Source organism: Dipodomys spectabilis, unplaced genomic scaffold, assembly GCF_019054845.1.
Source record: "Dipodomys spectabilis isolate Male_0828 unplaced genomic scaffold, ASM1905484v1 ptg000175l, whole genome shotgun sequence".
Classification (NCBI taxonomy): Eukaryota; Metazoa; Chordata; class Mammalia; order Rodentia; family Heteromyidae; genus Dipodomys; species Dipodomys spectabilis.
The window spans coordinates 7,574,895-7,598,696 of record NW_024870852.1 but is presented as its reverse complement, the minus strand read 5'-3'; the positions used below and the strand labels follow the sequence as shown (position 1 = coordinate 7,598,696).

The window sequence follows — 23,802 nt, the reverse complement described above, 5'->3', positions numbered from 1 at the left end:
TAATGATCCCACCTCAAGGACAGGACAATTTTATAGGTGGTGGGAGCCCTTGAGAAAAGTAATTTTCCACAGACCTCTCTATAAGCAATTTGGTTCCCCAGTCTTAGACTCCTACTTTTCTACTGGGCAGACCCTTCAGTGGGATTCACTGCCCCTCTCTAGGCCTCAGATTTTCTTTGGTGTCAGGGAGGGCTTCGCAGGCCCCAAGGTCAGGAGCTTGAGGATGCATCCACAGAAGTGGTAAGATGAGACAAGGCCATGGACCATCCTGGAGCAGGAGTCCTATGACTTCAGCAAACCAAGACAGCATAAACGAGGTTAAAATAAAGGCGTTTTATTCAAGTGCCAAACAGATTTGCAAATGGGAAAGCACAAGTTCCGTTAAACTGAACCAGCATTCCCACCAAGGGAAGGCAGGCTTGAGTATTCAGAACAAGAAGCCATGACCCATGTGCAGCTTAGTCTTGGGGGAGGTAATTAGGATTGAGGCAAGTTTGGCACAAATCAGAGTGATCCTAAATTTTTTAAATCCTTTGCAGTATTCTACTCAGGAGACAATACTAGTTGCTACAGTGTTTCAAACATTGAAAAGTATTAGATTCCAGAAAATCGTTCTCTTGGATTCAGTTCCCAATGTATTATAGGTGTGACAGTTTTACTTGTCAGTAAAACTTTGTGTTCAGGGTCTTATGCTTTCTAGGCAAGTGATCTACTTGAACCATGCCTCTATTCTTTTTTCTTCTTTTTCAGATAGGGTCTTGTTTATTGCCTAGGACTGGCCTCAGACCTTGATCCTCTGACTTGCATTTCCTACACAGCTGAGTTTACAGGTGTGAACTTCTATGTCCAGCTATTTTGATGAGATAGGATACTGCAGATCACTTCTGGAATAGTTGGGATTATAAACATGAGCCACCACACATAACCATTTGCCTTCCTTTTTGACTACTACCATTTTGATTTTTGTTTTGACTTTGGTCATTGCGAAGATAGGGGATGGATGTGAGGATCTGTGTGGGGACCTTAGAGTCAGCAGCAGCTTGGTGTTTGCTCATGAAGTAGATGCTGTGGAACGGGAGGGTCAAGTTCCCTCCTTACCCCCCTGCTTTAAAGACGTCACTGAAGTCTAGGCCAGAGCAGGGGGTGGAGCCAACTGATCAATAAATCCTAGAGCTGTCTGGCTAGGATCCTGCAGCGCCTGAAGGAGTCACTTTATCCTCCTGGGTGAGTGAGGCTGTTCCCCCTAAGGCTGGGGCTTCTGAGTCTAACTCCATTCCTCCTTTCTTCTCTCCCAAGCCCTGCCACCCTTAAACCAAGCAGAGAAAGATCCCCCTTTCTCTGCTCCCCTTCCTCTGCCCTGTGTGCTTGCCACCCTGGCCTCAGAGGGGCAAGAGGTTGACACACTTTTCCCATTCCTCACCATGTTCTTTCCACATCCCCAACAATCATAGATGAGAGGGAGTTCTCAGAGAAAGGGCAGCATCTGCCATTCTGGTTTCCTAACACCAGCGGTCCGGATGTCTCCACTGCTGCCCTATTCCCATCCTTGGCTGGAAGTCTGTTCCCCTCTCCAACCTTCCATTTCTGGAACTTCCTGAAGGAAAAAGATGGGTCTGATCAATTGGGAAAGCCACCTTAGTTGGCAAAGTTGGGAAGCCTTTGTGCAGGGAGAAAGCTGATGCTCTAGAGCATCCTCCCCTGGCACAGGCCATGATCTTTCAGGATTTAGAGGCCTGGAGGCCTGAGATGAAGTGTAGAGTGGCAGAAAGGGAAGAGCCTGGGGAACATTAAAGGTGCTCTGAGGAGCCAGTTGGCCAGGCTGATCCTTGGAAGAAGGTGAAGAGGTTGTAAATGGGAATGTCAGGGTCCTTGAGTGCTGTCCACTGTCCTTGAGAGCAGCCCTACCATGGCCTGCTCGAAGCTATACCTCCTTCTGCTGCTGCTGCTGCTGCTGACTGGCCATCCTGGACCCTCAAGGGCTCAGCATTGGTCCCATGGCTGGTACCCCGGAGGAAAGCGAGCCCCCAGCTCATCCCAGGACCCCCGGAGTGACCTTGGGTCCTCAGGTGAGTGATAGGTCTCCCTCCCCTGGCTGGGAGGAAGAAGATTCTGGGCGTGGGGATGAAGGAACAGGCTGCAGCCTCTGTTCCCTTCCGAGAAAATGTTTTGGGTCCTGCAGCAGGTAGCCTACTCCAGAGTGCCCACAGCCTCCCAAGTGATGCTATGGAATCTTCTAAGGACCCTATGCCCTGGGAGGGCAGGCCCAGGGCCCAGTGGTCCCACAGGAAGCAGCACTTGGTGCAGACACTATTGGTAAGTGGGGTGAGACCTCAGCATTCAATTCCAGCCTCTGGTCACCAGCAGCCATCCTGACTGGGGGCTGGGGAGAGGAGAACCACCATTGGGATTCCCCTGGCCCCCACCCTCTGGGTTCTCTACTCATTAGTGGAGTAGGATGTAATGGTACTCCCTAAATAAAAGTGGCAGCTTTGAGCCCCTCCTGGGGCAAATATATGTCAAAGCAAAATAATCCAGTAGGAAGAGGGGAGTCGTGGCAGCGGCAATCAGAAAGCCCAGGTGGTGACTGACATGTGCACTCCAACAACTCAACTACTGCAATCCCTAAGACTATAGCAGAGGACATTTGTGGGGAAGTGGCTGATTACTAACCTGCAAATCCATCATTACTAAAGAAGAAAGTCTAGGGTCTGCAGAAGGTGGCTCAGTGGTAGAGCACTTGCCTTGTATGCATGAGGCCCTGGGGTTCGATTCCTCAGCACCACATAAGCAGAAAAAGCCGGAAGTGCTGTGGCTCAAGTGGTAGAGCGCTAGCCTTGAGCTGAAGAGCTGAGGGACAGCGCCCAGGCCCAGAGTTCAGGCCCCACGACCAGAAAAAAAAAAAAAAAAGTCTAAGCTCCAACGAGGCCTACCAGTCCTACCTGTCGCCTCTTAAGAGCTTCAGGAGTTCACGCATCAGGTTTAGGACAGACAGACAGCCTGCCCACACGTGGGAGATCCCCATGCTGGGTCCTCAAGCTCCTGTGGGAGGGGGCGCGTCTGACCCTCCGGGCGGGATGACAGGGGAGGGGCCCGGGAGGGACCAGGACGCCCAGTGATTCGTTCGCCCCTCTCTCCGCAGAACGCAGCGCGAGCGCAGCGTCCCGCCGCCTTTCAATAAAACGTGTGAACTCTCAAGTTGTCTCGTGAGTTCCCTCCCTAGACCACCCCAGCTGAGAACCCCCAGGGAGCGGGACGGACAGGGGCGGCTGGAGGGCAGAGAGACGGCGGAGGCCGCGCCCCGGAGCGCCCCGCCGCCGCTGCAGGGGGCGGGGGAAGAGTAGCGATCGTCGGTTGGGTAGCCGCGTGGTAGCTCCGCCCGTGAAGGGGCGTGCCCTCGAAGGGCGGGACTGGAGGCTGCAGGTCCCAGGGTGCTTTGCGACCGCTTCCGGGCGGGGCGTGAGCGGACGCCGGCATGCTTCGCTCGCTGAGCGCCGTGTGCGCGCGGCCTCCGTGCCGGCCTCCGGCCCTGCTACTGTTGCCGCCGGCGCGCAGCCGCAAGACCCGCCATGACCCGCCTGCCAAGTCCAAGATCGGGCGCGTGAAGATGCCGCCCGCGGTGGACCCGACGGAGTTGTTCGTCGTGACGGAGCGTTACCGGCAGTACCGCCAGACCGTGCGCGCCCTCAGGTGTGTGTGCCCGCAGGCCGGCGGCCGGCGCGCCCCGGGGGAGCGTTGGGGCGGGCGGCAGGGTGCCGACTGGAAGCGCGTCCCCGCCCAGGCAGGAGTTCACGTGGGAGGTGCGGAGGAAGCTGCAGGAGTCCCGAACCGGGGTGCTGGAGCGCAAGGTGCGGGAGGAAGCCGCCGAGCACCAGAGGCTGATGGCCTGGAACCGGGCGGAGAACCAGCGGCTGCACGAACTGCGGTGCGTGGCGCTCGGGGCGGGCAGTCCGGGCCTGCGGAGGCAGGGGTCCCGCTCAGCCCCGACCTTCCCCCTCTCCCCGTTGCAGGATTGAGAGACTGCGACGGGAGGAGCTGGAGCAGGAGCAGCGGCAGGCCGCGGAGCAGGCCCGTCGAGCCCTGGAGGAGCAGGCTCGGGTGCAGCTCAAGGAGCAAGAAGTGCTGCAGCTGCAGGTGGGGGTGGGGCCGAGGTCGTACGCTGGCGGGACCCGGGCTGGGGAGAGAAAGGACGGCCGAGTGCCAGCAAAAGCAGACCAGGGGAAGGGCTGCGCTGGGCTTGACCTTGAGCATGATAAAAATCACTGAAGGATTGGAAGTACCAGGTCAGGGTTGACTCGTGAAACCTGAAAGCAGGGGAGTAATCCCACAGTAGTAGATGGAATTTAGATTAAAATAAGAGAGAAGGACACATTTGAGAGGGGCTTGGGGGAGACCAGGAAGGGATAAGGGACTGGGGACAGAAGGTTGTCACAACTAGTGCTTGGGGTTCTGATTGAGGTGTCCTGTGGATGATGGTGTAAGAAAGAAATATGGCAAGGACACCTGGGATTTTTTAGGACAGCGGGATTCTGAAGAGGTCCTGGGCTCCAGGCACCCTTCCCCAGAGACAACAGGAATCTTTTCCTCCACCACGCTGTGCCTGGCATACAGGGCTCACATGCAACTGGCCTTTTCTCTCCTCATAGGAAGAGGCAAAAAACTTCATCACCCGGGAGAACCTGGAGGCACGTATAGAAGAAGCACTGGACTCCCCAAAGAGCTACAACTGGGCCATCACCCGAGAAGGGCAGGTGATCAGGTCGCAAAACAGAGGCTCCTAGGGGCCCAGTAGGGACAAGTGTGTATGTGTGTGTGAATGGGAAAGGGAGGGCTAAGCTTGCTCTGGAGCAAATTACTGCCTATGAGAAAGGTTTGGCCTTTCCTGGGCAGCTCTCAACCTCTGGTCTCAAGCTCATCATCACTTGGCCAGAAATTCCCAGAACCATAGTCATATACAGCCTCAGGACATCAATAACCCTAGAGTGGTTTCTGTCTCACAGGCCAACATCCCTGCACATAGACAGGGCATGGGAATCAAGAGCCACTTGTGGCCTGCTGTCTGCTTTTGTAAATAAAGATTTATTGGAACACAGCCTTCCTCATTCATTGACTGCATTTATACTGGTACCATGACAGAAATGAGTAGTTGCAACAAAGTCTGTATGACTTGAGGCTTTAGGATACTAGGTCCAAATGAGGATAGTCAATTACCCTAGTAATCGACATAAGCTAACCAATGACGGAGAGTCTGCTAGACTTTGCTGGCCAAGGTTTGGTGTGTCTAAGATCCTGTGAAAGCAAAGGAGACTCCATTTCTCCTGGTAGTTCTGTGTGCAGCTTCAATGATGTACACCATTTGTGGTGCTCCTAGCACTTTGGGACCACTCACCAAATGGTGCTGGTGCGGGAGGCCTATTTGGCCAAGGCTTTATGAGGTCAGGGTGGCTTGGCAAACCCTTTGATGATGCCCAGCATGGAGCTGTGACTCCTTAGTATTTATTTCCACTGTTGATGTTGATGCAGATCCTCCTAACGAAATAGACTTTGACAACAACACATAGCCACCATCCCAATGCTGGGATAACAGGCTGCTGATTGGTCAAAAGCACTTCTCGGTGCACAGGTAGACTCAGTTTCTACCCAGTCCCAGCTGCAGTTATGTGACATCCCATGATGTCCAGCAGAGCCCTGGACAGTTAGATGGGCGTGGCCTGGCTCCAAAAACACCAGGGGTGCTAATGATTCTTGCCTCTCCAGTTGATAGAATGTATCTCCAGCCCTGCATTACAGCTTGACAGTTCCTCCCAGAATTACCCTTATTTCAGCTGTCAGGTGGGCTTTAACTTCCTGTGTTCTCAGAGTAGGCCTATATACGTCCGCTGGATTACAAGGATCAGAATTTCCAGAACGAGGTAGCTCAGTGGTAGAGTGCTTGCCTCACATGCATGAGGCCCTAGGTTCGATTCCTCAGCACCACATAAGCATAAAAAGCCAGAAGTGGTGCTGTGGCTCAAGTGGTAAAGCACTAGCCTTGAGCTGAAGAGCTGAGGGACAGCCCCCAGGCCCAGAGTTCAGGCCCCATGACCGACAAAAAAAATTTCTAAAACCATACTTGGCTGCAGGCTGGACCACCTACAAAATCTCGTGCTCAAGGTAGATTTGGCCAGTCACTGGTGGTTCATGCCTATAATCTAGCTGCTCAGGAGGTTGAGATCTAAGGATTGGGGTTCAAAACCAGCCCAGACAAGAAAGTCCATGAGACTCTTACCTCCAGGCAACCACCTGAAAACTACCTGAAGTGGAGCTGTGGCTTAAACTGATAGAGCACAAACCTTGAGCAAAAAAGCTCAGAGACGGCACCTATGTGCTGAGTTCAAGCCCCAAGACTGATGATAATAGATTTGGGGGCTTCCAAGTAAACACATTTGGAATCATACCCAGATATAAGCCTCCATGAGAACTAAGGAGGCTCATGCACAGGAACTAGCTGGTGTTTTGCTTGGGGGAGGGGAGACATGCTGTCCCCCAGGAACTTTCCTGAGTAGACAGTTTTTCTCTAGGATGGTCAGTGTCTGCAAAATAACAGGTTGCCCCTCAGGTTGGATGTGAAGGTTCTCTACTACTGGGTGAAGACAAAGTGCATGTAGTGGTCTAAATGGACAGGAGAGGGATGCACTTGCCAGGTTAGAAGGTTAAGGTGCTGCCGGGCGCTGGTGGCTCACGCCTGTAATCCTAGCTACTCAGGAGGCTGAGATCTGAGGATCACGGTTCAAAGTCAGCCCGGGCAGGAGAGACCGTGAGACTCCGATCTCCAATAAACCACCAGAAAACCGGAAGTGGCGCTGTAGAGCACTCGCCTTGAGCTGAAATGCTGAGGGACAGCGCCCAGGCCCAGAGTTCAAGCCCCACGGCCGACAAAAAAAAAAAGAAGGTTAAGGTGCTGTTCTATAAGAAGACCCCATGAGGCCGTGAAACAAACCTAAAGCCGTTTCCCATGTTCATCTGGGCTACTCCAAAATTTTTGCATAAAACACAGTAAAAAGTATCTAGTCCCAGGAATATTTGAGAAAGTTCCCTCTGAACTGACAAGTGCATTAAAAAAAGATAAATAGGACTGACTGCCACTGAAGTAATTCTGGCAGGAAGAGTCAAGTTTAGTTAAGTCCAAAGCAATGTTGCAATCCCAAAATCCTGAGACGGGCCTAGTAATGGTGCTGGCATTTCCCTGAAGAGTGCCTTAACAAGTGAGCAGCACAGACAAATGCCATAAATAAATAATTATAAAGTGAGTATCTAGTCAAAGGACAGAACACTACCTACACCAACTTCAGAGTTCAATTTATAAGACCTTGAGGTCAAGAATTTGTGAGCAGCTTGGTGCCAAGTGGCTCATGCCTGTAATCCTAGATACTCAGGAAACTGAAATCCTGAAGATCATAGTTCAAGGCCAGCATGAGCATTAATGTTCTTGAGAGTCCCATTTCTTATATAACCAGCAAAAAGCAGGACTAGAGGTCTGACTCAAGTGGCAAGCCTCCAGCCCAGCAAGCAAGCTGAGCAAGTACAAGGCCATGAGTTCAAATCCAGTACCAGAGCCCAGGAAAGTGACATAAAGTCAAAGGTAAGTGATATACTACATGATTGTAGTCCCAGACTGAGAAAGAGAAGACAACTGCATTTCAATGTTCAAGGCCAACCTGGGCTACACAGCCAGACAATGGTTCCTCCTGCAAAAGAAAAAGGAAAAAAATGAGAGGTGCACAAGCCCCACTCTCAGTCAGCACTACACAGGAGCTAGCAGTCAGATGTCCACATCGCCAAATGGTTGTGCATTTTCTGTTACTGGGTTAAAAACTAGCTTGTAAAAGGTTCTTGGGAAGTAATGTTTTAGTTTACACTTTGCATTTTTAATTTGTGTGTGTGCACAGGAGCACAGCATGTGCCAATTCTGGAGCTGGAACTAACTCAAGGCCCAGGCACTGTCCCTGAGCTATTTTGCTCAAAGCTAGCACTATACCATTTGAGTTACACCTCCAGTTCCAGCTTTTTGCCACTTAATTGGAGATAAAGTGTCTCATGGACTTTTTTTGTGCCTTTGCTGGTTTTTAACCTCAATCCTTGGATCTTAGCCTCCTTAGTAAGCTAGGATTTCAGGCATGAGCTACCAGCACTTAGCCATTTTTATCTTAATTTTTTTTGTGCCAGGGCCTGGGCACTGTCAATGAGCTTCCTTGGCTCAAGGCTAGTGCTCTACCACTTGAGCCACCGGGCTACTTCAGGCTTTTTTTTTTTTTCGTTATGTAGTACTGAGGAATTGGACCTGGGGCTTTATGCATGCTAGGCAAGCACTGTACCACTGAGCCACATTCCCAGCCCTATTTTTATTTTTATTTTTAATGCAGTACTTTTGTTTGAATCCAAAGCCTTACTTACTCAAGTGCCCTACCACTTCAGCCTTTTTATGTTTGAGACAAGTTCTCCCTGTTACACAGGCTGGTCTCAAACTTGTAGCCCCAAGTAGTCCTGCCACAACCGAACCACTAGTTATACCATAGATCCATACTATTACTCTGAAGAAACTAGAGAACAGCCTCAAATTCCTACCGTGGACTTGAGAAGAATTATGTGCCAAATGCAGTGAACACAAGATCCACCTGCAGTTCCTCTTATCTCCAGCAGAGGGCAATATCACCAAGATAGTAGCACGGCTCTTAAAAAAAAATATGATGAAAAAGATAAATTTGACACTACTGGGCTGGGAAGGTGGCTCTGTGGTAGAGCGCTTGCCTTGCATGCCAGAGGCCCTGGGTTCGATTCCTCAGCACCACATAAGCAAAAAGAAAAAAGCCAGAAGTGGCGCTGTGGCTCAAGTGGTAGAGCGCTAGCCTTGAGATGAAGAGCTGAGGGACAGCGCCCAGGCCAGAGTTCAGGTCCACTACTGGCCCCCCGCCCAAAAAAAAAAATTGACACTACTAGTGGGAGGAGCCGTAATCCTTGCAACTCTAGAGGCTGAGATCTGAAGATTGCATTTCAGAGCCAGCCCCGGCAGAAAAGTCCATGAGACTCATCTCTCCAGCGAACCACCAAAAAGCTGGATGTAGAGCTGTAGCTCAAGTGGTAAAGCACTAACAAGCAAAAAAGCTCAGAGACAGTGTCTAGGCCTTGAGTTCAAGGCCTGGGCTGCCTCATGCTCCTTTTCTAGGGCAGAGGGGCCGACAGCAAGCCTGCTCTCTCTAATGCTGGCTCTCATTCTTCCTTCTGCACACATAGACAAAAAAACCTACCTTTGCTGTCATTTACTACACAGCAGCAAAACACTAAGGCTAGCACTCTACCACTTAAGCCTCAGCTCTATTGTCAACTTTTTTGGTGGTTAACTGGAGATACGAATCTCACAGACTTTCCTGCCTAGGCTGGCTCTGAACCACAATCCTCAGATCTCAGATTCCAAAGTAGCTAGGATTACAGAGATGAGCCATCAGCGCCCACAGCTTCTGTCTTCTTCTCTGAGCACTCAGGTCATCTTCACAAAGAAATCTCTGCTGCCTGCCCTAAGAACATTATTCCCTTGTTCTCTATAACATTTACTAGTCTACCACAATTCACTTACTTATTTATTCTGGAGTTGAGGTTGAGCCTTATGTGTTCTACCACTGAGACCACCCCAAGCCCTTTACCCCATGTTCACTACTATTAGAATATCATTATGCTTTCTCTCTAGTTCCAGGTTGCTTTTAGTTACTACAGCAAAACACCTGAGATAATGAACTTAACAAGAGAAAAGTTCTGCTTGGCTCACAGTTTCAGAGGTTCCAGTCTACCTTCTGTTGGTCCTGTTGCTTACATGAAGCAGCCTGTTATGGCTGAGTACCTAGTGGAGCAAAAATCCCTTACTTCATGCCAGCAGACAAAAGAGAGAGCAGTGGCCGGGGTTCTGCTTCACCTTCCAGGGCATGGTCTCAATGGCGGAAAGCCTCCCTCTCGGCCCCACCCTGTAAAGGTTCCACTGTGCCCAATATCACCATCCTGGGGGCCAAGCCCCTTTGTTTTTTTCTCTGTCTCTTATTTGCTGGTAATAAGGTTTTCATTCAGGGCCGTGCACTTGTTCAGCTTGTTTGTTCAGCTGGTGCTCTACCATTTGAACCATGCTCTTAGCTATTTTTAGAGATCAAATCCTGGGCTGACTTCCAATCATGACCTTCTGGATCTTAGCCTCCTGGGATCAAAAATGACAGGTATGATTATATGTGTGAGCCATCAGTGCTCAGCTTGGGAGACACACAAGATCAAAACCATAGCACTGGGCTGGGAAGGTGGCTCAGTGGTAGAGCACATGCCTTGAATGCATGAGGCCCTGGGTTCGATTCCCCAGCACCACATAAGCAAAAAGAAAAAAGCCAGAAGTGGCGCTGTGGCTCAAGTGGTAGAGCGCTTGCCTTGAGCTGAAGAGCTGAGGGACAGCGCCCAGGCCCAGAGTTCAGGCCCCACAACTGGACCAAAAAAAAAAACCCATATGTTTACTGGCATATGTTTATTGTTTCACACTTTTCCTTCTCCACTAATAAATAAATCTCATGTTGATAGAGATTTTTCTCTGCTAGGGATCAAACCCAGCGCCTCATGTATGCTCCTTACTTATGCGAGTCTCTTGGGTTTAGCTTAAGTGCTGAACTACTGCTCCAGTCCAAGGGCAAAGATTTCATCTGCTTTGTTCACTGGTATTTGCAGACATCTGTGATGGGACCCCGGCATCTTCAGATGAGGACTGGGGAGCAGAAGAAAGCATGCTGGCTGTGTGGGGAACATTATGTGGTGGTAATTCAGGGACAAGTATTAGCTCAGGTGAGGTCAGTGTGCCCACAGAGTGGGTGGGAGGCCTCTCTAGGACCGCTGCTGGGGTAAGCCGTTGGCCTGCTAGGCCGAGAATACCAATGAGCTAATGTGGGTGGGAAATGAGCTGAATTGTAATCCAGTCTTGCCTGATGGCTTCTTCCGTGCTGGACAGCTCTGCAGTAACCCGGGGTCGTGACTCAGGGTTGGATGGGCACTGGACACTTCTTGGCCTCATTGGCCTCAGTGGCTCCTGGAGGAGGGAGAACACACAGCAGAAGGGCCTGGGCTGCCTCAGGCTCCTCTTCTGGGGCAGCAGGGCCGATACGTCAGCTGAGGTCTGTGTGGCAGTTCTCGCTCTGCCACCCATCTCCTCTGCCTCCCCTTCATAGAGCTGGGTCCCCGGGGCTTTATGAATTAAATACCCTGCTTGCTAAACTCCATCTCAGGCTTCTCCCTGCAGAAAGGAGAAGGAGAGCCAGCGTTAGAGAGACCTGAAATGCTCTACCACAGCGCTCCTGAACTTAGGCGCAGCTGGAAAGAGTGTCACCCTGGGCCAGGGGTTCTCTGCAGCTGAGGCTGCCCATTGACCACACTCTAAGAAGTAGCAAGTACTTTTTTTTTTAAGAGAGGTTCGGACAGGGCATCCTTTTTTTTATCCACACCATTGACTAGCACTTAAGAGAAATCTTGGGACTGGGAAGGTGGCTCAGTGATAGGGCGCTTGCCTTGCATGCATGAGGCCCTGGGTTCGATTCCTCAGCACCACATAAGCAAAAAGAAAAGCCAGAAGTGGTGCTGTGGTTCAAGTGGTAGAGCGCTAGCCTTGAGCTGAAGAGCTGAGGGACAGCACCCAGGCCCAGAGTTCAGGCCCCACGACCAGACCCAAAAAAAAAAGAAAAAATAGAGAAATCTTAAGTTTTATTTTTTTTAAAGATACATTTAAATGTGAAGAAAGTGGGCCAGACACCAGTGGCTCTTGCTTGTAATCCTAGATATTCAGGAGGCAATGATGTGAAGGATTACTATTTGAGGCAAGCCAGGAGAAAAAGTTTGCAAGATTCCATCTCAAACAACAGGTGGACATGATGGTGTCAGAGTAAGCCTGTCATCCCCGTTACACGAAAACTGATACTGTGCTAGGTGCTGGTGGCTCACGCCTGTAATCCTAGCTACTCAGGAGGCTGAGATCTGAGGATCATGGTTCAAAGCCAGGCCAGGCAGGAAAGTCTGGGAGACTCTTATCTCTAATAAACCACTAGAAAACTGGAAGTGGTGCTGTAGCTCAATTGTTACAGTGCTTGCCTTGACCTGAAAAAAAGAAAAGGAAAGGAAAGGAAAGGAAAAAGAAAACTGATAGTGGGAGGATTGTGGCTCCAGGCCAACCTCAGGCAAAGCAGTTCATGAGTCCTCATCTCAATAGAATAATATTGGATGTGTCGATCAGCTACACCAGAAGCATCAATAGGAGGATTGTGGTCCAGACTGGTCTGGTAAAGAGCAGAAGTCTATCTTAAAAAAAAAAAAAAGGACTTGGAGATGTAGCTCAAGCAGAACACTTGCCTATCTGTCTCACAAAGCCTTGAGTTCAGACACTAATACTGACTGACAAAAATAAATTAAAATGCAAGATAAAAAAAAAAAAAAGGTCCAGCTGGGCACCAGTAGCTTATGCCGGTAATCCTAACTATTCGGGAGGCTGAGATCTGAGGATCTCGGTTCAAAGCCAGCCCGGGCAGGAAAGTCCGGGCAGGAAGGTCTGTGAGACCCTTATCTCCAATAAACCACTCAGAAAACTGGAAGTGGCCTGCACACACACACACATACACACACAAGTAATAGGGCTTGAACTCAGGGCCTTGAGCTCTTGCTCGGCTTTTGCTGCCCATGGCTGATGCTCTACCTCTCGGACCATGCCTCCAACTCCCTAAATGCTCTTTAAAACACAGTAGACAGCAAGATTTCATGCTAACCTAATAACTGCTATAACCTGCAGGAGATACATCTAAACAATCTTTGGGCAGTTCCAACAGCTGCGCGCCATAGGAGGTTACCTATGAGTTGGATCTGCGGCTAAGCCTCAAGAATTGCTAATTGCCTGGTAGCTTGTGCCCATCTCATAGTTGAAGAAGGGCTGAATTGCTTTCAGAGGCTGGAGAAGATGTATATGATCTTTCTTTCCCATCCAAGTTTCAGAGGCTGGGTGGGGTCCAGTGTCCACTTTCCCCACTCTGCCATCTCTCTGAGGCATTGGAAGTGTGGAAAAATAGCCCTTGGTTGGGCTGGACACCCCCTCCCTGTCCTTGGTGGCTCAGGCCACTCACGTTCCTGCTCACGTTCCCCGAGGCTCCACGACCATTAGCCGACGCGGTGACCTTCACCCTGGCCTGGGCCTGCAAATGAATGGGCCTGACCCGCCGTGACCAGGCAAGTGGCCGCCCTCTTAGAGGAGGCTCGGCCAGCACAGCGCCCCGGCATAAAAGGCCAGGGTGGGAGCGATCGCCAGCAGCCGTGGACCCCGAACCCGGACGCGCCCACACCATGGCTGGCCCCAGCCTCGCCTGCTGCCTGCTGGGCCTCCTGGCTCTGACCTCGGCCTGCTACATCCAGAACTGCCCGCTGGGCGGCAAGAGGGCCGTGCTGGACCTCGACGTGCGCAAGGTGAGCTCCCCATCCTGGATCCTCCATGCCGGCCCCCCTGTGTGTGGAGGGGCGGGCCACCCCCGCCCCCTGCCTCGGCCCAGGGGGAGCCCGGGGGTTTGGTGGACGTGGATTCCCGCCCCGGTGAGGCTGAGACGCGACCCCCTCCATCCGCACCCGCCCCCTCCCGCCCTGCGCCGCCCGAGGGCGCCCCAGCGCCTCTCCCTGACCCCCGCCCTCCCCGCAGTGCCTGCCCTGCGGCCCCGGGGGCAAGGGCCGCTGCTTCGGGCCCAGCATCTGCTGCGGGGACGAGCTGGGCTGCTTCGTGGGCACGGCCGAGGCGCTGCGCTGCCAGGAGGAGAGCTACCTGCCGTCGCCCTGCCAGTCGGGCCAGAAGCCGTGCGGGAGCGGCGGCCGCTGCGCAGCCGCGGGCCTCTGCTGCAGCCCGGGTGAGCGGGCCGGGCGGGGTGGGGGCGGGGGGCCGGGCCGGGCGCGATCGGGGCGGGGGGGGGGCATGGGACCTTCCCCCCCCACCCCGTCCCCGCTCCGGCGTGACTCCCGCTGTCCTCGCAGACGGCTGCCGCTCCGACCCCGCCTGCGACCCCGAGGCCGCCTTCGCCGAGCGCTGAGCCCCACCGCGCCCCTCGTCCCCCGCCCGAAGTAATGATAATAAAACGGATCTTCCTTCTCCAACCTGACTCGTGTGTGTCTCCAGGGTCTGAGTGGGAGGGAGGGGCACTGGGGGTGGAAAGGTGCCCCGGCCTGGTCCCCCCCCACACACACAGGCCTGTGACAACGAAGAGAAGAGCCACAGGGCCCAGAGGGGACGCTGGGGACTGTTCCAGGTGCCACCATCCCTAGGGGATGGAGAGGCACTGACCGGCCTGCCCAGCCCATGGAAAACCCCAGCTCCCCACTCCCAACACAAGATGGGACCTGCAAGCTGCCTGAAGAGCTTCCAGACCTGGTAGCTGCTGGCTGCTCACGCTGGTAAACCCAGCTACTCAGAGGCTGTGATATGAGCATCCTGGCTCAAAGCCAGCCCGATCAGGAAACCTTTTTTTTTTTTTTTAAACTAGTCCTGGGGTTTGAACTCAGGTCCTAGGCACTGTCCCTGAGCTTCTTTTGCTCAAGGCTAACACTTTAGCCACAACACCACTTCTGGCCTTTTCTGTTTATGTGGTACTGAGGAATTGAACCCAAGCTAGGCAAGCACTCTACCATTAAGCCACGTTCCCAGCCAATTAAATAGCTAAAAGCCAGGGGTGGAATTGTGGCCAAGTGGTAGAGTGGCAGCTTTGAGCAAAAAAGCTAAGGGACAGTGCCCAGGCCCTGAGTTCAAGCTCTAGTATAGGCAGGTGGGCACAAACACATACACACACACACACACACACACACACACACAGAGGGAACTTTGGGAAGTCCCAAAAGACAAGAGTGTGAATGAATGGACAAGGCCCGGGTCCACCTGGTGAAGGGGAAGCTGGCAGTGCAGACTGAATGACTGAATGACTCCTAGAAGAGATTTGAGCCATACATGGAAAGTTAGGGGAACAGAGCTAGCCTGATAGGGGTGGTGGAGAGGGGCACCCCAAGGGCCTTATTTTCCCCAAGAGTAGGACTCTCAACCAGGCCCCAAGGAGGCCATGGAGCTGTCTTCTGGGGGAGCTGAGCATAGGCAGGGCCATCTCCAGTGCTGGGTCTGAACCCAGGGGCCCTACTGCCTATGAAGTAAGAGAATCTGCCCAAGCTGGGCACCCTGCAGGCGGACGGGCAACCCTGAGAGTCCACCCTGAAGAATGACTCCAAAGCCAAAAGGAGGAAAGGCCTAGCAACAAGCTGTATCCACAAAATAAGGAAAAGAAGAAAGACAAGCAGCAACTAGTGATCACTGAACACAATATAATCAATAGAAAAATAATTAGAGACAATGATTGTTATCTATAGGTAAAAAGAACAAGACACAAAAACAATGATTATGAGCTAGGCACTGGTGGCTCATTCCGTAATCCTAGCTATTCAGGAGACTGAGATCTTAGGCTCAAAGTTTGAAGCCAGCCCAGGCAGGAAAGTCCAAACGACTCATCTCCAGTTAACTGCCAGAAAAGCCTGATGTGAAGCTGTGGCTCAAATGGTAGAGCTCTAACCTTGATCGTAATAAGCTCAGGCCCTAAGTTCAAACTTCAGGACTGGCAAAAAAAAAAAAAAAAAAAAAAATGCAATTATATCTAACAATATATAATATTCTATCTATTTTTTTTTCTGGTCCTGAGGCTTGAACTCAGGGCCTGGGCACTGTCCCTGAGCCTCTTTGTGCTCAAGACTAGCACTCTAGGGGCTGGGAAGGTGGCTCAGTGGTAGAGTGCTTGCCTTGCATGCATGAGGCCCTGGGTTCAATTCCTCAGCACCACATAAGCAAAAAGAAAAAAGCCGGAAGTGGCGCTGTGGCTCAAGTGGTAGAGCACTAGTCTTGAGTTGAAGAGCTGAGGGACAGCGCCCAGGCCCAGAGTTCAGGCCCTACGACTGGACCCCCCCCCAAAAAAATAAAATAAATAAAATAAAAAAATAAATTAAAAAAAAATAAAGACTAGCACTCTACCACTTGAGGCACAATGCCACTTCTGGCTTTTTCTGGGTAGTTTATTCAAGGTAAGAGTCTCACAGACTTTTCTGCCCAGGATGGCTTCAAACGATGATCCTCAGATCTCACCATCCTGAGTTGCTAGGATTACAAGCGTGAGCCACCAATGAATGGCAATTTTTAAAAATTATCTTTAACTAGTTGCCCAAAGCGGTTGCCACGTAACAAAGCAGCTTATGAATACAATGCGTCTCACTTCACCATTAAAACTTTTGAAGCCAGAGATGTCTAAAAAACCTTACACTCAACAACTAGAGAAAGTGTGGCTTTAAAGGTACACATATGAAATGCTCACAAAACCAACCCTGCACTTGTCATAAAAGAAGGCAATTATAAGGTAGGAGCCAACATTATACTGATTATAATCCCTGACCTCAATGCATAAAATTAAAGAAACTGAAAGGATGATTAAAGAAAATTCTCATGTGTCTGCATTTCAAATACATATTAGAAAATAACCCTGGGGTTAGCACTGTGATCATCATGAAATTACTGATACTTAGAATAGGGAGGGTAACACTGGAGGGGACAGGAAGACATCAGGTTGAAGGCAGAAATGCATAGGTGTATACCTTTGTTGCTGGAGGTGACAGGTAAGGGACATTGCATCAAGCTATGGTGCTTACTCGGTAGCTGGGATACCATGTTGAGTCTCTCAAACTTTTATGTTCAGGCTGGCCTTGAACTGCAATCCTCCAAACTTTGCCTCCTAATCAGGATTAAAAGCTTGAGCCAGCATGCCTGGCTAAATGTGGATTTTATTTTTATGTTCCTGGGTCTTGAACTCAGGGCCTGGGCACTGTCCTTGATCTTTTCTGCTCAAGGTTACCGCTCTACCACTTTGAGCCACAGCACCACGCCTAGTTTTCTGGTGGTTAATTGGAGATAAGAGTCACAGAATTTCCTGGCCAGGCTGGCTTTGAACCGTGATCTTCAGATCTCAGCCTCCTAAGTAGCTAGGATTACAAGCATGAGTCACTGGCCCCGGGCTTAAATTTGGATTCTTTCTTTTTTTTTTTTTTGCCAGTCATAGGTCTTGAACTCTGGGTTTAGGCACTGTCCTTGCGCTCTTCAGCTCAAGGCCAGCGCTCTACTGCTTAAGCCACAGGGTTGCTTCCAGTTTTCTAGTGGTTTATTGGAGATAAGAGTCTCACAGACTTTCCTGCCCCAGCTGGCTTTGAACCGTGATCTTCAGATCTCAGCCTCCTGAGTAGCTAGGATTACAGGCGTGAGCCACCAGCGCCCCGCTAAATTTGGATCTTTTATGTCCCCAAAGGCCCATGTGTTAAATTTCCCCAGCTTGATGTTATTGGGAGACAGTGGAATATTAATTAACTAATTAAGAGCTGGTACTAGGGCTTCAACCCAGAGCCTCACACTCTTACTTGGCTTTTTCATTCAAAATTGGTGCTCTTCCACATAGTTCCAATCTAACTTCTTTTCTGGCATGAGGCCCTGGCGCCCGGCACTTTTCTTTTCTTTTTGAGACAGGGTTCCACCAAGGGCTAGCCTTAAACTAGAGATACTCCTTCCCTAAAGCTAATATTACCACTTTGAGCCACAGCTCCACTTCCTGCTTTTTTTTTGTGGTTAATTGGAGATAAGAGTCTTGTGGCTTTGAACCAGTGACAGGCACCAGTGGCTCATGCCCGTAAATCCTAGCTACTCATATCTGAGGATCAAGGTTCAAAGCTAGGCCAAGCAGAAAAATCCGTGAGACTCTTATCTCCAATTAACCACCAAATAGCCAGAAGTAGAGCTGTAGCTCAAAGAGGTAGAGCACTAGCCTTGAACAAAAAAGCTCAGGGACTGAGTTCAAGTCCCATAACTGACCAAACAATAAATAAAAATAAAAACAAACAACTAGAAACTTGGCTCAAGGCTCTGATTTCAAATCTTGGTATCACCAGAAAAAACAGTATGTATATGGGCCAACTTTTGCTGGACATAGGAAGCTCATGCCTGTAATCCTAGCTACTCAGAAGGGACAGATTGGAAGGATTGTAGTTCGAGGCCAGCACAAGCAAGAAGTTAGTGAGAGCGTATATCAACTAATAGCTCGGAAGGAAACATAAATAGCAAGATCACAGTACAAGCAGGCTCAGGTATTTACAAAGACTCAAATCAGAAAATAACTGAAGCAAAAAGGGCTAGGGTATGACTCAAGTGGTAGTTTGCTTGCCTAATAAGTAATAAAAGGCCCCGAGTTCAGATCCCAAGACCACTAAAATATAGCAAGGGGAGGTTGATAGTGTAGCTCAGTGGTGGGACACATGCACAGGGCCCTGAGTTCAATCCTTAGCACAAAAAAATAGTGGAAATTAATAAAACAAAAGCTATTAATATTTTTAAGGCATTAACCAGCCTTTGTTGAGATTCAACAGTGTGTGTTTGCTTGTCCCGGGGCATGAACTTAGGGTCTCGGTTCTGTCCCTGACCACCTTCTTCTTCTTCTCCTTCTCCTTCTTGTCAGTTGTGGGACTTGAACTCTGGGCCTGGATACTCTACCACTTGAGCCACAGCACCACTTCTGGTTTTTGAGTGCTTAATTGGAGGTAAGAGTCTCACAGGGACTTTTCTGCCCAGGCTAGCTTTAAACCACAATCCTCAGATCTCAGCCTCCTGAGTAGCTAGGATTATAGGCATGAGCCATCAGTACTTGGCTCCTGACCTTCTTTTTGCTCAAGGCTAGTTAGCACTATACCATTTGAGCCACAGCTCTACTTCTGGCTTTTGTGGAGGTAAGAGTCCCATGGACTTTTCTGCCAGGGCTGGTTTTGAGCCTCAGTAGTCAGATCTCAGCTTCCTGAATAGCTAGAATTACAAGTGTGAGCTACTGGCACTTGGCTCATCAGGAAATATTTTAGAGAAGATGCTGATGTCACCACTTTATGAAACAGGAGGTGTAGAGGCTTGGATACCTTGCTCTGGAGTGTCACTAGCTGTGGCAGCCCCTGCACCCCGGAGGGGCTGGTCTGTGCTGAGCACAGACTGAGCAGAGCTTCCTGAGAGTGCTCTGTAGCTGACTCCAGGGAGGAGGGAAGGAATACAAAGATGTCCAGAGACAGAGAGCAGGGTAGGGGTAGGGAGATGTAGCAACATCTCAGAGGAAGAACTTGACTGATCTGGAGACAGGTGGAAGAAAACAGGTAGCAGAGGCTCTACCTTGGAGTAGGAGGCTCTGAATCTCATTGTGAAACGTGCAAGCCCAGACACAAGGCTGGGGATTAGATCCGGTGCAGCCAAACCACATCCCTCTTCTACCTGCCTCTGTCACAAAGAACTGATAGCCTTCCCTTTAGGTCTGGCCCTACCTAGCTCTACCCCATTTAGGGGCAGACCCTAAATAGGCCACATGTGGAGAATGCAGGAATCCATGGTGGGGAGACACCTGCCCGGCCCTGCCTCACCTCGATCCACCTGGTCCCTCTCTGCACTGCCACTGCAGAGGCGGTCTCTGCAGGGGTCAAAGGTGAAAGCCAAGGGAGCACTGAGGAGGCCAAAGCACCTGGGCTCTTGGGTGGGCAGTTTGGGTCACAGGCTCGGCCCCTAGCCTGGGTGGAGGGGGTCAGCCGGCCATCTCTCTGCCTGTGCTCTCTCCTGGCGTCAGTGTCTGCAGAGAAAGCCATAGAGCCTCTTGTGGACCCAAGTCTTGAAACAAGACAGCCAAGGAAAAGACACCATGGAAGATGGAAGGTTCCCAGGGCTTCAGGGACAGAGGGAGAGAAGCAAGGAGGGCCAAGGGGCTGGAGGGAAAGGAAATGAGGGGATGAAGGGGGTGGAGGGCAGGGACGAGTATTGGAGACATCTTTGCCCTGTGTTCAAGGATGAGAGGGTCCTATGTGTGGGAGCCAGTGCGTGTGTGAGGTGAATATGGACCTAGTGATCCTCGTGTTCATCTGTCATCGCTGTGGTGTGTTTCTCTGGGCACACCTATGGGTTTTTGTTGTTGTTGTTGTTTTGGGTCCAGTCGTGAGGCCTGAACTCTGGGCCTGGGCGCTGTCCCTCAGCTCTTCAGCTCAAGGCTAGCGCTCTACCACTTGAGCCACAGCACCACTTCTAGCTTTATTTTTTTTTGCTTATGTGGTGCTGAGGAATCGAACCCAGGGCCTCATGCATGCAAGGCAAGCGCTCTACCACTGAGCCGCCTTCCCAGCCCTCACACCTATGGTTTTTTAACGGTGTCTGTCTGTGGGTGAGGTCAAGAGTCATGGACATGTCTCTAATAATTTTTTTTTTCAGTGCTAGAGAAACCAGGACCAGGTGCATGGTAGGCAATGTTCTAACCCCTCGCCTGTCTTGTCTGTTTTTCTGAGTGTGTGGGCTGCATGCACTGCTGTACATGAGTTTGCAGCTCTATTCTCCCTACAGTCTCTCTCCCACACTGAGAGCCTTAATGGTTGGGGCACAGGACAAATAGCCTGTGTACCCTCTGCTAGGTCCACAGTGCTGTGTCTAACCCACTCCACACACAAGCACAGCCTTGGATGGAATAGGCCTTGCCCTGGGAATCTGAGAACCCGGGTGAGGTCCCTTGGGTGGAAGTGAAGCCTGCCCTGCTCTCTCAGCTTCTGTGTCATCTCTCTCCATTCTTCTGCTTTATCTCTTGTGCACCAATGCCTTCCCCCGCCCTGCTTTTGTTCTTTCTTGTTGTTGGTCATGGACCTGCCCCCAGGTTGCACTGGTTCCTTCCTGCCTGCCTGCTGCCTGCCTCCCTCCCTCCGCCTCTACCTCTCTCTCCTTCTCTCCTTCCCTCAGTCCCCACTTCCTCTCTTTTTCTGGGGCTTGAACTCAGGTCCCTTTCCTTTTTGCTCAGTCTACCACTTGCCCCACAGTTCCACTTTCAGCTTTTTTCTGCTGGTTTATTGAAGAGAAGAGTCTCATAGACTTTCCTGCCCAGGCTGGCTTCAGCCCCTTCTAAGCTGCTTAGGAGTATAGGTGTGGTTTTAGACGCATCTTTGCTGGCCTGAAGATCGTTTCCTTTACCGATTCTGTTCTTTCTCTGAGGTGGATCTGACCACAACTTAGTACCTCTTTTTTTCGGGGGATAGGGGGGAAGGCAGTCCTGGGACTTGAACTCAGAGCCTGGGCACTATCCCTGAGCATTTTTTTTTTTTTTTTTTGTCTGTCGTGGAGCTTGAACTCTGGCCTGGGCACTGCTCCTGACTCTTCACTTGAGCCACAGCACCATTTCCAGTTTTCTGAATGGTTTATTGGAGATAAGAGTCTCTCAGTCTTTCCTGCCCAGGCTGGCTTTGAACCGTGATCCTCAGATCTCAGCCTCCTGAGTAGCTAGGATTACAGGCACGAGCCACCCGCGCCTGCCCCTCCCTGAGCTTCTTTTGCTCCAGGCTAGCACTCCAGCGCCACTTCTGGCTTTTTCCTGTGCATGTGGTGCTGAGGAATCGAACCCAGGGCTTCATGCACACAAGGCAAGCGCTCTACCACTGAGCCACCTTCCCAGCTCCTGCCCACAACTTAGGATGCAGGAACCGGCCAGGGCGGGGTAGGGGATCCGCGCACCCCCCTTCCTTCTGCCCCTCCCTCCCCACCCCTAGAGACGGGAGACAGACACTGTGGTGCATTTCCAAGGTTTATTTCCGAGCTGCAGGGGCGGGGGGGAGGGGGCGGGCGGGAGGGCTCAGTAGGCCCCGGGCTTGGGGGGCTCGGCGGGCTCGGCCGCCCCAGCCAGCTGCACCAGCCGCAGTAGCAGCGCCCCGGCCGGGCCGTCCAGCTGCGTGGCGTTGCTGCGGTCGCTGGCGCGGGCGCGGCGGCGGAAACCCTCGCGGCACTCGGGGTCCGTCACGCAGCTCTCTGCGGAAGGGAGGGTGTGAGCGCGGGGCGGGGCGCAGGGTGGGCGCAGCTCCGCCGGGGCCTCCCGCCTCCCCCCCGCCCCGCCCTCGAGCCCTCCCCCTCTCTCCCTCCCCCTCCCCTCCCCTCTCCCCCCTCCCCCGGGCCCACCGTCGCTGCAGCAGAGGCCCGCGGCTGCGCAGCGGCCGCCGCTCCCGCACGGCTTCTGGCCCGACTGGCAGGGCGACGGCAGGTAGCTCTCCTCCTGGCAGCGCAGCGCCTCGGCCGTGCCCACGAAGCAGCCCAGCTCGTCCCCGCAGCAGATGCTGGGCCCGAAGCAGCGGCCCTTGCCCCCGGGGCCGCAGGGCAGGCACTGCGGGGAGGGCGGGGGTCAGGGAGAGGCGCTGGGGCGCCCTCGGGGGGCGCAGGGGATGGGGATGGGCAGGGCTCCTGGGTTCTGGCTTGGTTGGGGCTGATCAATGGGGCCACAGGGCTTCTTGGTTTTCCCATGACTGAAGGCCAAACGATAATAACTACCCTCACCTTTATCAGGGGGCTGCGTCACGAGAGACCCTCTCTCCAGCTCTGGGACATGGGCACCCCTCTCTGCCTGAGTGTCTGACCCCATCTGAGCTCCATATACACTTTTCTCTAGTCCCGAACTCCTTTGAACCCTAGCCCAATTCCCTGTGCACCCTGTACCCTGCAGAGGGCTGCTACCCTCATCCAAAACACATCCAGACGCTGCCTCCTTGTTTCCTGGCCTCGCTCATCTCTTTGCCCACTGGATCAGGGCCCGCCAGGCTGGTAGCAGAGGCACTAGCCCAGGAGGGAAGGCATAGATCCCCGGTGCCTCAGGCCTCTGAAGAGAAGCCCCATACAAGGAAAATCAGGCTGAGGAGACTGCCCATCTGCTCACTCCGGCTTGTTCAACAACTCCATGTGAGCCGCTTAGGTGCTGGGCAGGACTGAACAGAAAAATTCAGATTTACTTCAGCTCTGCCAGCGCTAGGATCAACTGGGCACCAGCTGGCCACACAGCCTAAGAGAATTGGGTTGGATACCCAGCAGGACTTCTGCACAGGAGGCTTGGCTTGCACAACCTGCTCAGGCAAGCTCAGAACAATGGCTGTCTCCTGGGAGTGAGTTTGGACTCCTGTGGCTAGAAGTGGGTAGGATAAGAAAGCCATCGATACTGCATCAGTCCAGATGAGAGGACTTCACAGGCACCGCCGAGGCCTTGCCAGCCAGTTCCACTTGATTCAGCTCCAAGCCCACTTGCTGGGGAAGCATTTCTCACCATCCTGCACTCTCTGTCTGGAGCCCTTGATGCCTGTCTGGCAGCCTGGTCCCTCCTCCCCACCCCAATGGCCCTTCTGCCCAGCCGTGCCTCCTCCTCCCAGACGCCCCATCTTAAAAGCTGCCTCCTCATGACTTCCCCCTTTCCTAGCCCCTGCCTTGGGGTCCCAGGGCACTGTTGCACCCAAGCCCCCCTGAGCGCAGCCGCAGAAGTACCTGTCTCAGCTCCATGTCAGACATGGCCCTCTTGCCACCCCGTGGGCAGTTCTGGAAGTAGCAAGCCGAGGTGAAGGCCAGCAGGCCGAGGAAGCAGACGGGCAGCATGGTGTCGGGCATCCTGGCACAAGCAGGTGAGGTTGTGCACGGCGCTGCTCAGCTGGCTCTGTGCCTCTGCCTCCGCTCGCTGCCTATTTATGTCCGCAGGTGTTCCCTGCGAGGCAACGTGGCTGCCACCCCCCCCTCCCCAGTGACTCCCCAGGAGCCCACGGCCGCCAGGTCCCAAGCCGTCAGCAGTGATTCAGGCGTCTGGGGACGCACGTGGGCCTGTCTGTGTGGAGGATGGTGGAGGAGAGGGCAGGCCGCTGGGCTGTCATTGACCATAATGT

At 52.2% G+C, this 23,802-nt stretch overlaps 4 protein-coding genes and 1 non-coding gene across 5 annotated transcripts; 4 read left to right on the top strand and 1 right to left on the bottom strand.

Moving 5' to 3' along the window:
• The first annotated feature begins 1,906 nt into the window (after positions 1–1,906).
• LOC122120382 (progonadoliberin-2) lies at positions 1,907–3,341 on the top strand. The gene is made up of 4 exons (XM_042694619.1): positions 1,907–2,066; positions 2,183–2,313; positions 2,447–2,457; positions 3,140–3,341. The coding sequence occupies exons 1-4, from the start codon at positions 1,907–1,909 to the stop codon at positions 3,339–3,341; spliced, it is 504 nt and encodes a 167-aa protein (XP_042550553.1).
• Positions 3,342–3,451: 110 nt separating this feature from the next.
• Mrps26 (mitochondrial ribosomal protein S26) lies at positions 3,452–5,085 on the top strand. Its single transcript, XM_042694401.1, has 4 exons — positions 3,452–3,687; positions 3,779–3,922; positions 4,008–4,131; positions 4,644–5,085. Exons 1-4 carry the CDS (start codon positions 3,473–3,475, stop codon positions 4,776–4,778), a joined length of 618 nt encoding a protein of 205 aa, XP_042550335.1. The 5' UTR covers positions 3,452–3,472; the 3' UTR covers positions 4,779–5,085.
• A 5,224-nt stretch (positions 5,086–10,309) lies between these two features.
• On the top strand, positions 10,310–10,374 carry Trnas-uga. The gene has a single exon. It is a non-coding gene; the product is annotated as a tRNA-Ser (tRNA).
• Positions 10,375–13,324: 2,950 nt separating this feature from the next.
• On the top strand, positions 13,325–14,096 carry Oxt (oxytocin/neurophysin I prepropeptide). Its single transcript, XM_042694618.1, has 3 exons — positions 13,325–13,488; positions 13,715–13,916; positions 14,041–14,096. The coding sequence occupies exons 1-3, from the start codon at positions 13,369–13,371 to the stop codon at positions 14,094–14,096; spliced, it is 378 nt and encodes a 125-aa protein (XP_042550552.1). The 5' UTR covers positions 13,325–13,368.
• A 7,653-nt stretch (positions 14,097–21,749) lies between these two features.
• On the bottom strand, positions 21,750–23,533 carry LOC122120471 (arginine vasopressin). The gene is made up of 3 exons (XM_042694720.1): positions 23,414–23,533; positions 22,070–22,271; positions 21,750–21,922 (listed from the first exon to the last, which is right to left on the bottom strand). The coding sequence occupies exons 1-3, from the start codon at positions 23,531–23,533 to the stop codon at positions 21,750–21,752; spliced, it is 495 nt and encodes a 164-aa protein (XP_042550654.1).
• Between the last annotated feature and the right edge of the window lie 269 nt (positions 23,534–23,802).

Bases quoted from the DNA above. Each gene is read 5' to 3' on its own strand.
- LOC122120382 (XM_042694619.1), top strand. From the start codon at position 1,907: ATGGCCTGCTCGAAGCTATACCTCCTTCTGCTGCTGCTGCTGCTGCTG. The intron at 2,067-2,182 runs GTGAGTGATAGG...GTCCTGCAGCAG, and splicing joins GAGTGACCTTGGGTCCTCAG to GTAGCCTACTCCAGAGTGCC.
- Mrps26 (XM_042694401.1), top strand. From the start codon at position 3,473: ATGCTTCGCTCGCTGAGCGCCGTGTGCGCGCGGCCTCCGTGCCGGCCT. The intron at 3,688-3,778 runs GTGTGTGTGCCC...GTCCCCGCCCAG, and splicing joins CAGACCGTGCGCGCCCTCAG to GCAGGAGTTCACGTGGGAGG. The intron at 3,923-4,007 runs GTGCGTGGCGCT...TCCCCGTTGCAG, and splicing joins CAGCGGCTGCACGAACTGCG to GATTGAGAGACTGCGACGGG.
- Oxt (XM_042694618.1), top strand. From the start codon at position 13,369: ATGGCTGGCCCCAGCCTCGCCTGCTGCCTGCTGGGCCTCCTGGCTCTG. The intron at 13,489-13,714 runs GTGAGCTCCCCA...CCCTCCCCGCAG, and splicing joins TGGACCTCGACGTGCGCAAG to TGCCTGCCCTGCGGCCCCGG. The intron at 13,917-14,040 runs GTGAGCGGGCCG...CTGTCCTCGCAG, and splicing joins GGGCCTCTGCTGCAGCCCGG to ACGGCTGCCGCTCCGACCCC.
- LOC122120471 (XM_042694720.1), bottom strand. From the start codon at position 23,533: ATGCCCGACACCATGCTGCCCGTCTGCTTCCTCGGCCTGCTGGCCTTC. The intron at 22,272-23,413 runs GTACTTCTGCGG...CCCTCCCCGCAG, and splicing joins CTGACATGGAGCTGAGACAG to TGCCTGCCCTGCGGCCCCGG. The intron at 21,923-22,069 runs GTGGGCCCGGGG...TCCCTTCCGCAG, and splicing joins GGGCCTCTGCTGCAGCGACG to AGAGCTGCGTGACGGACCCC.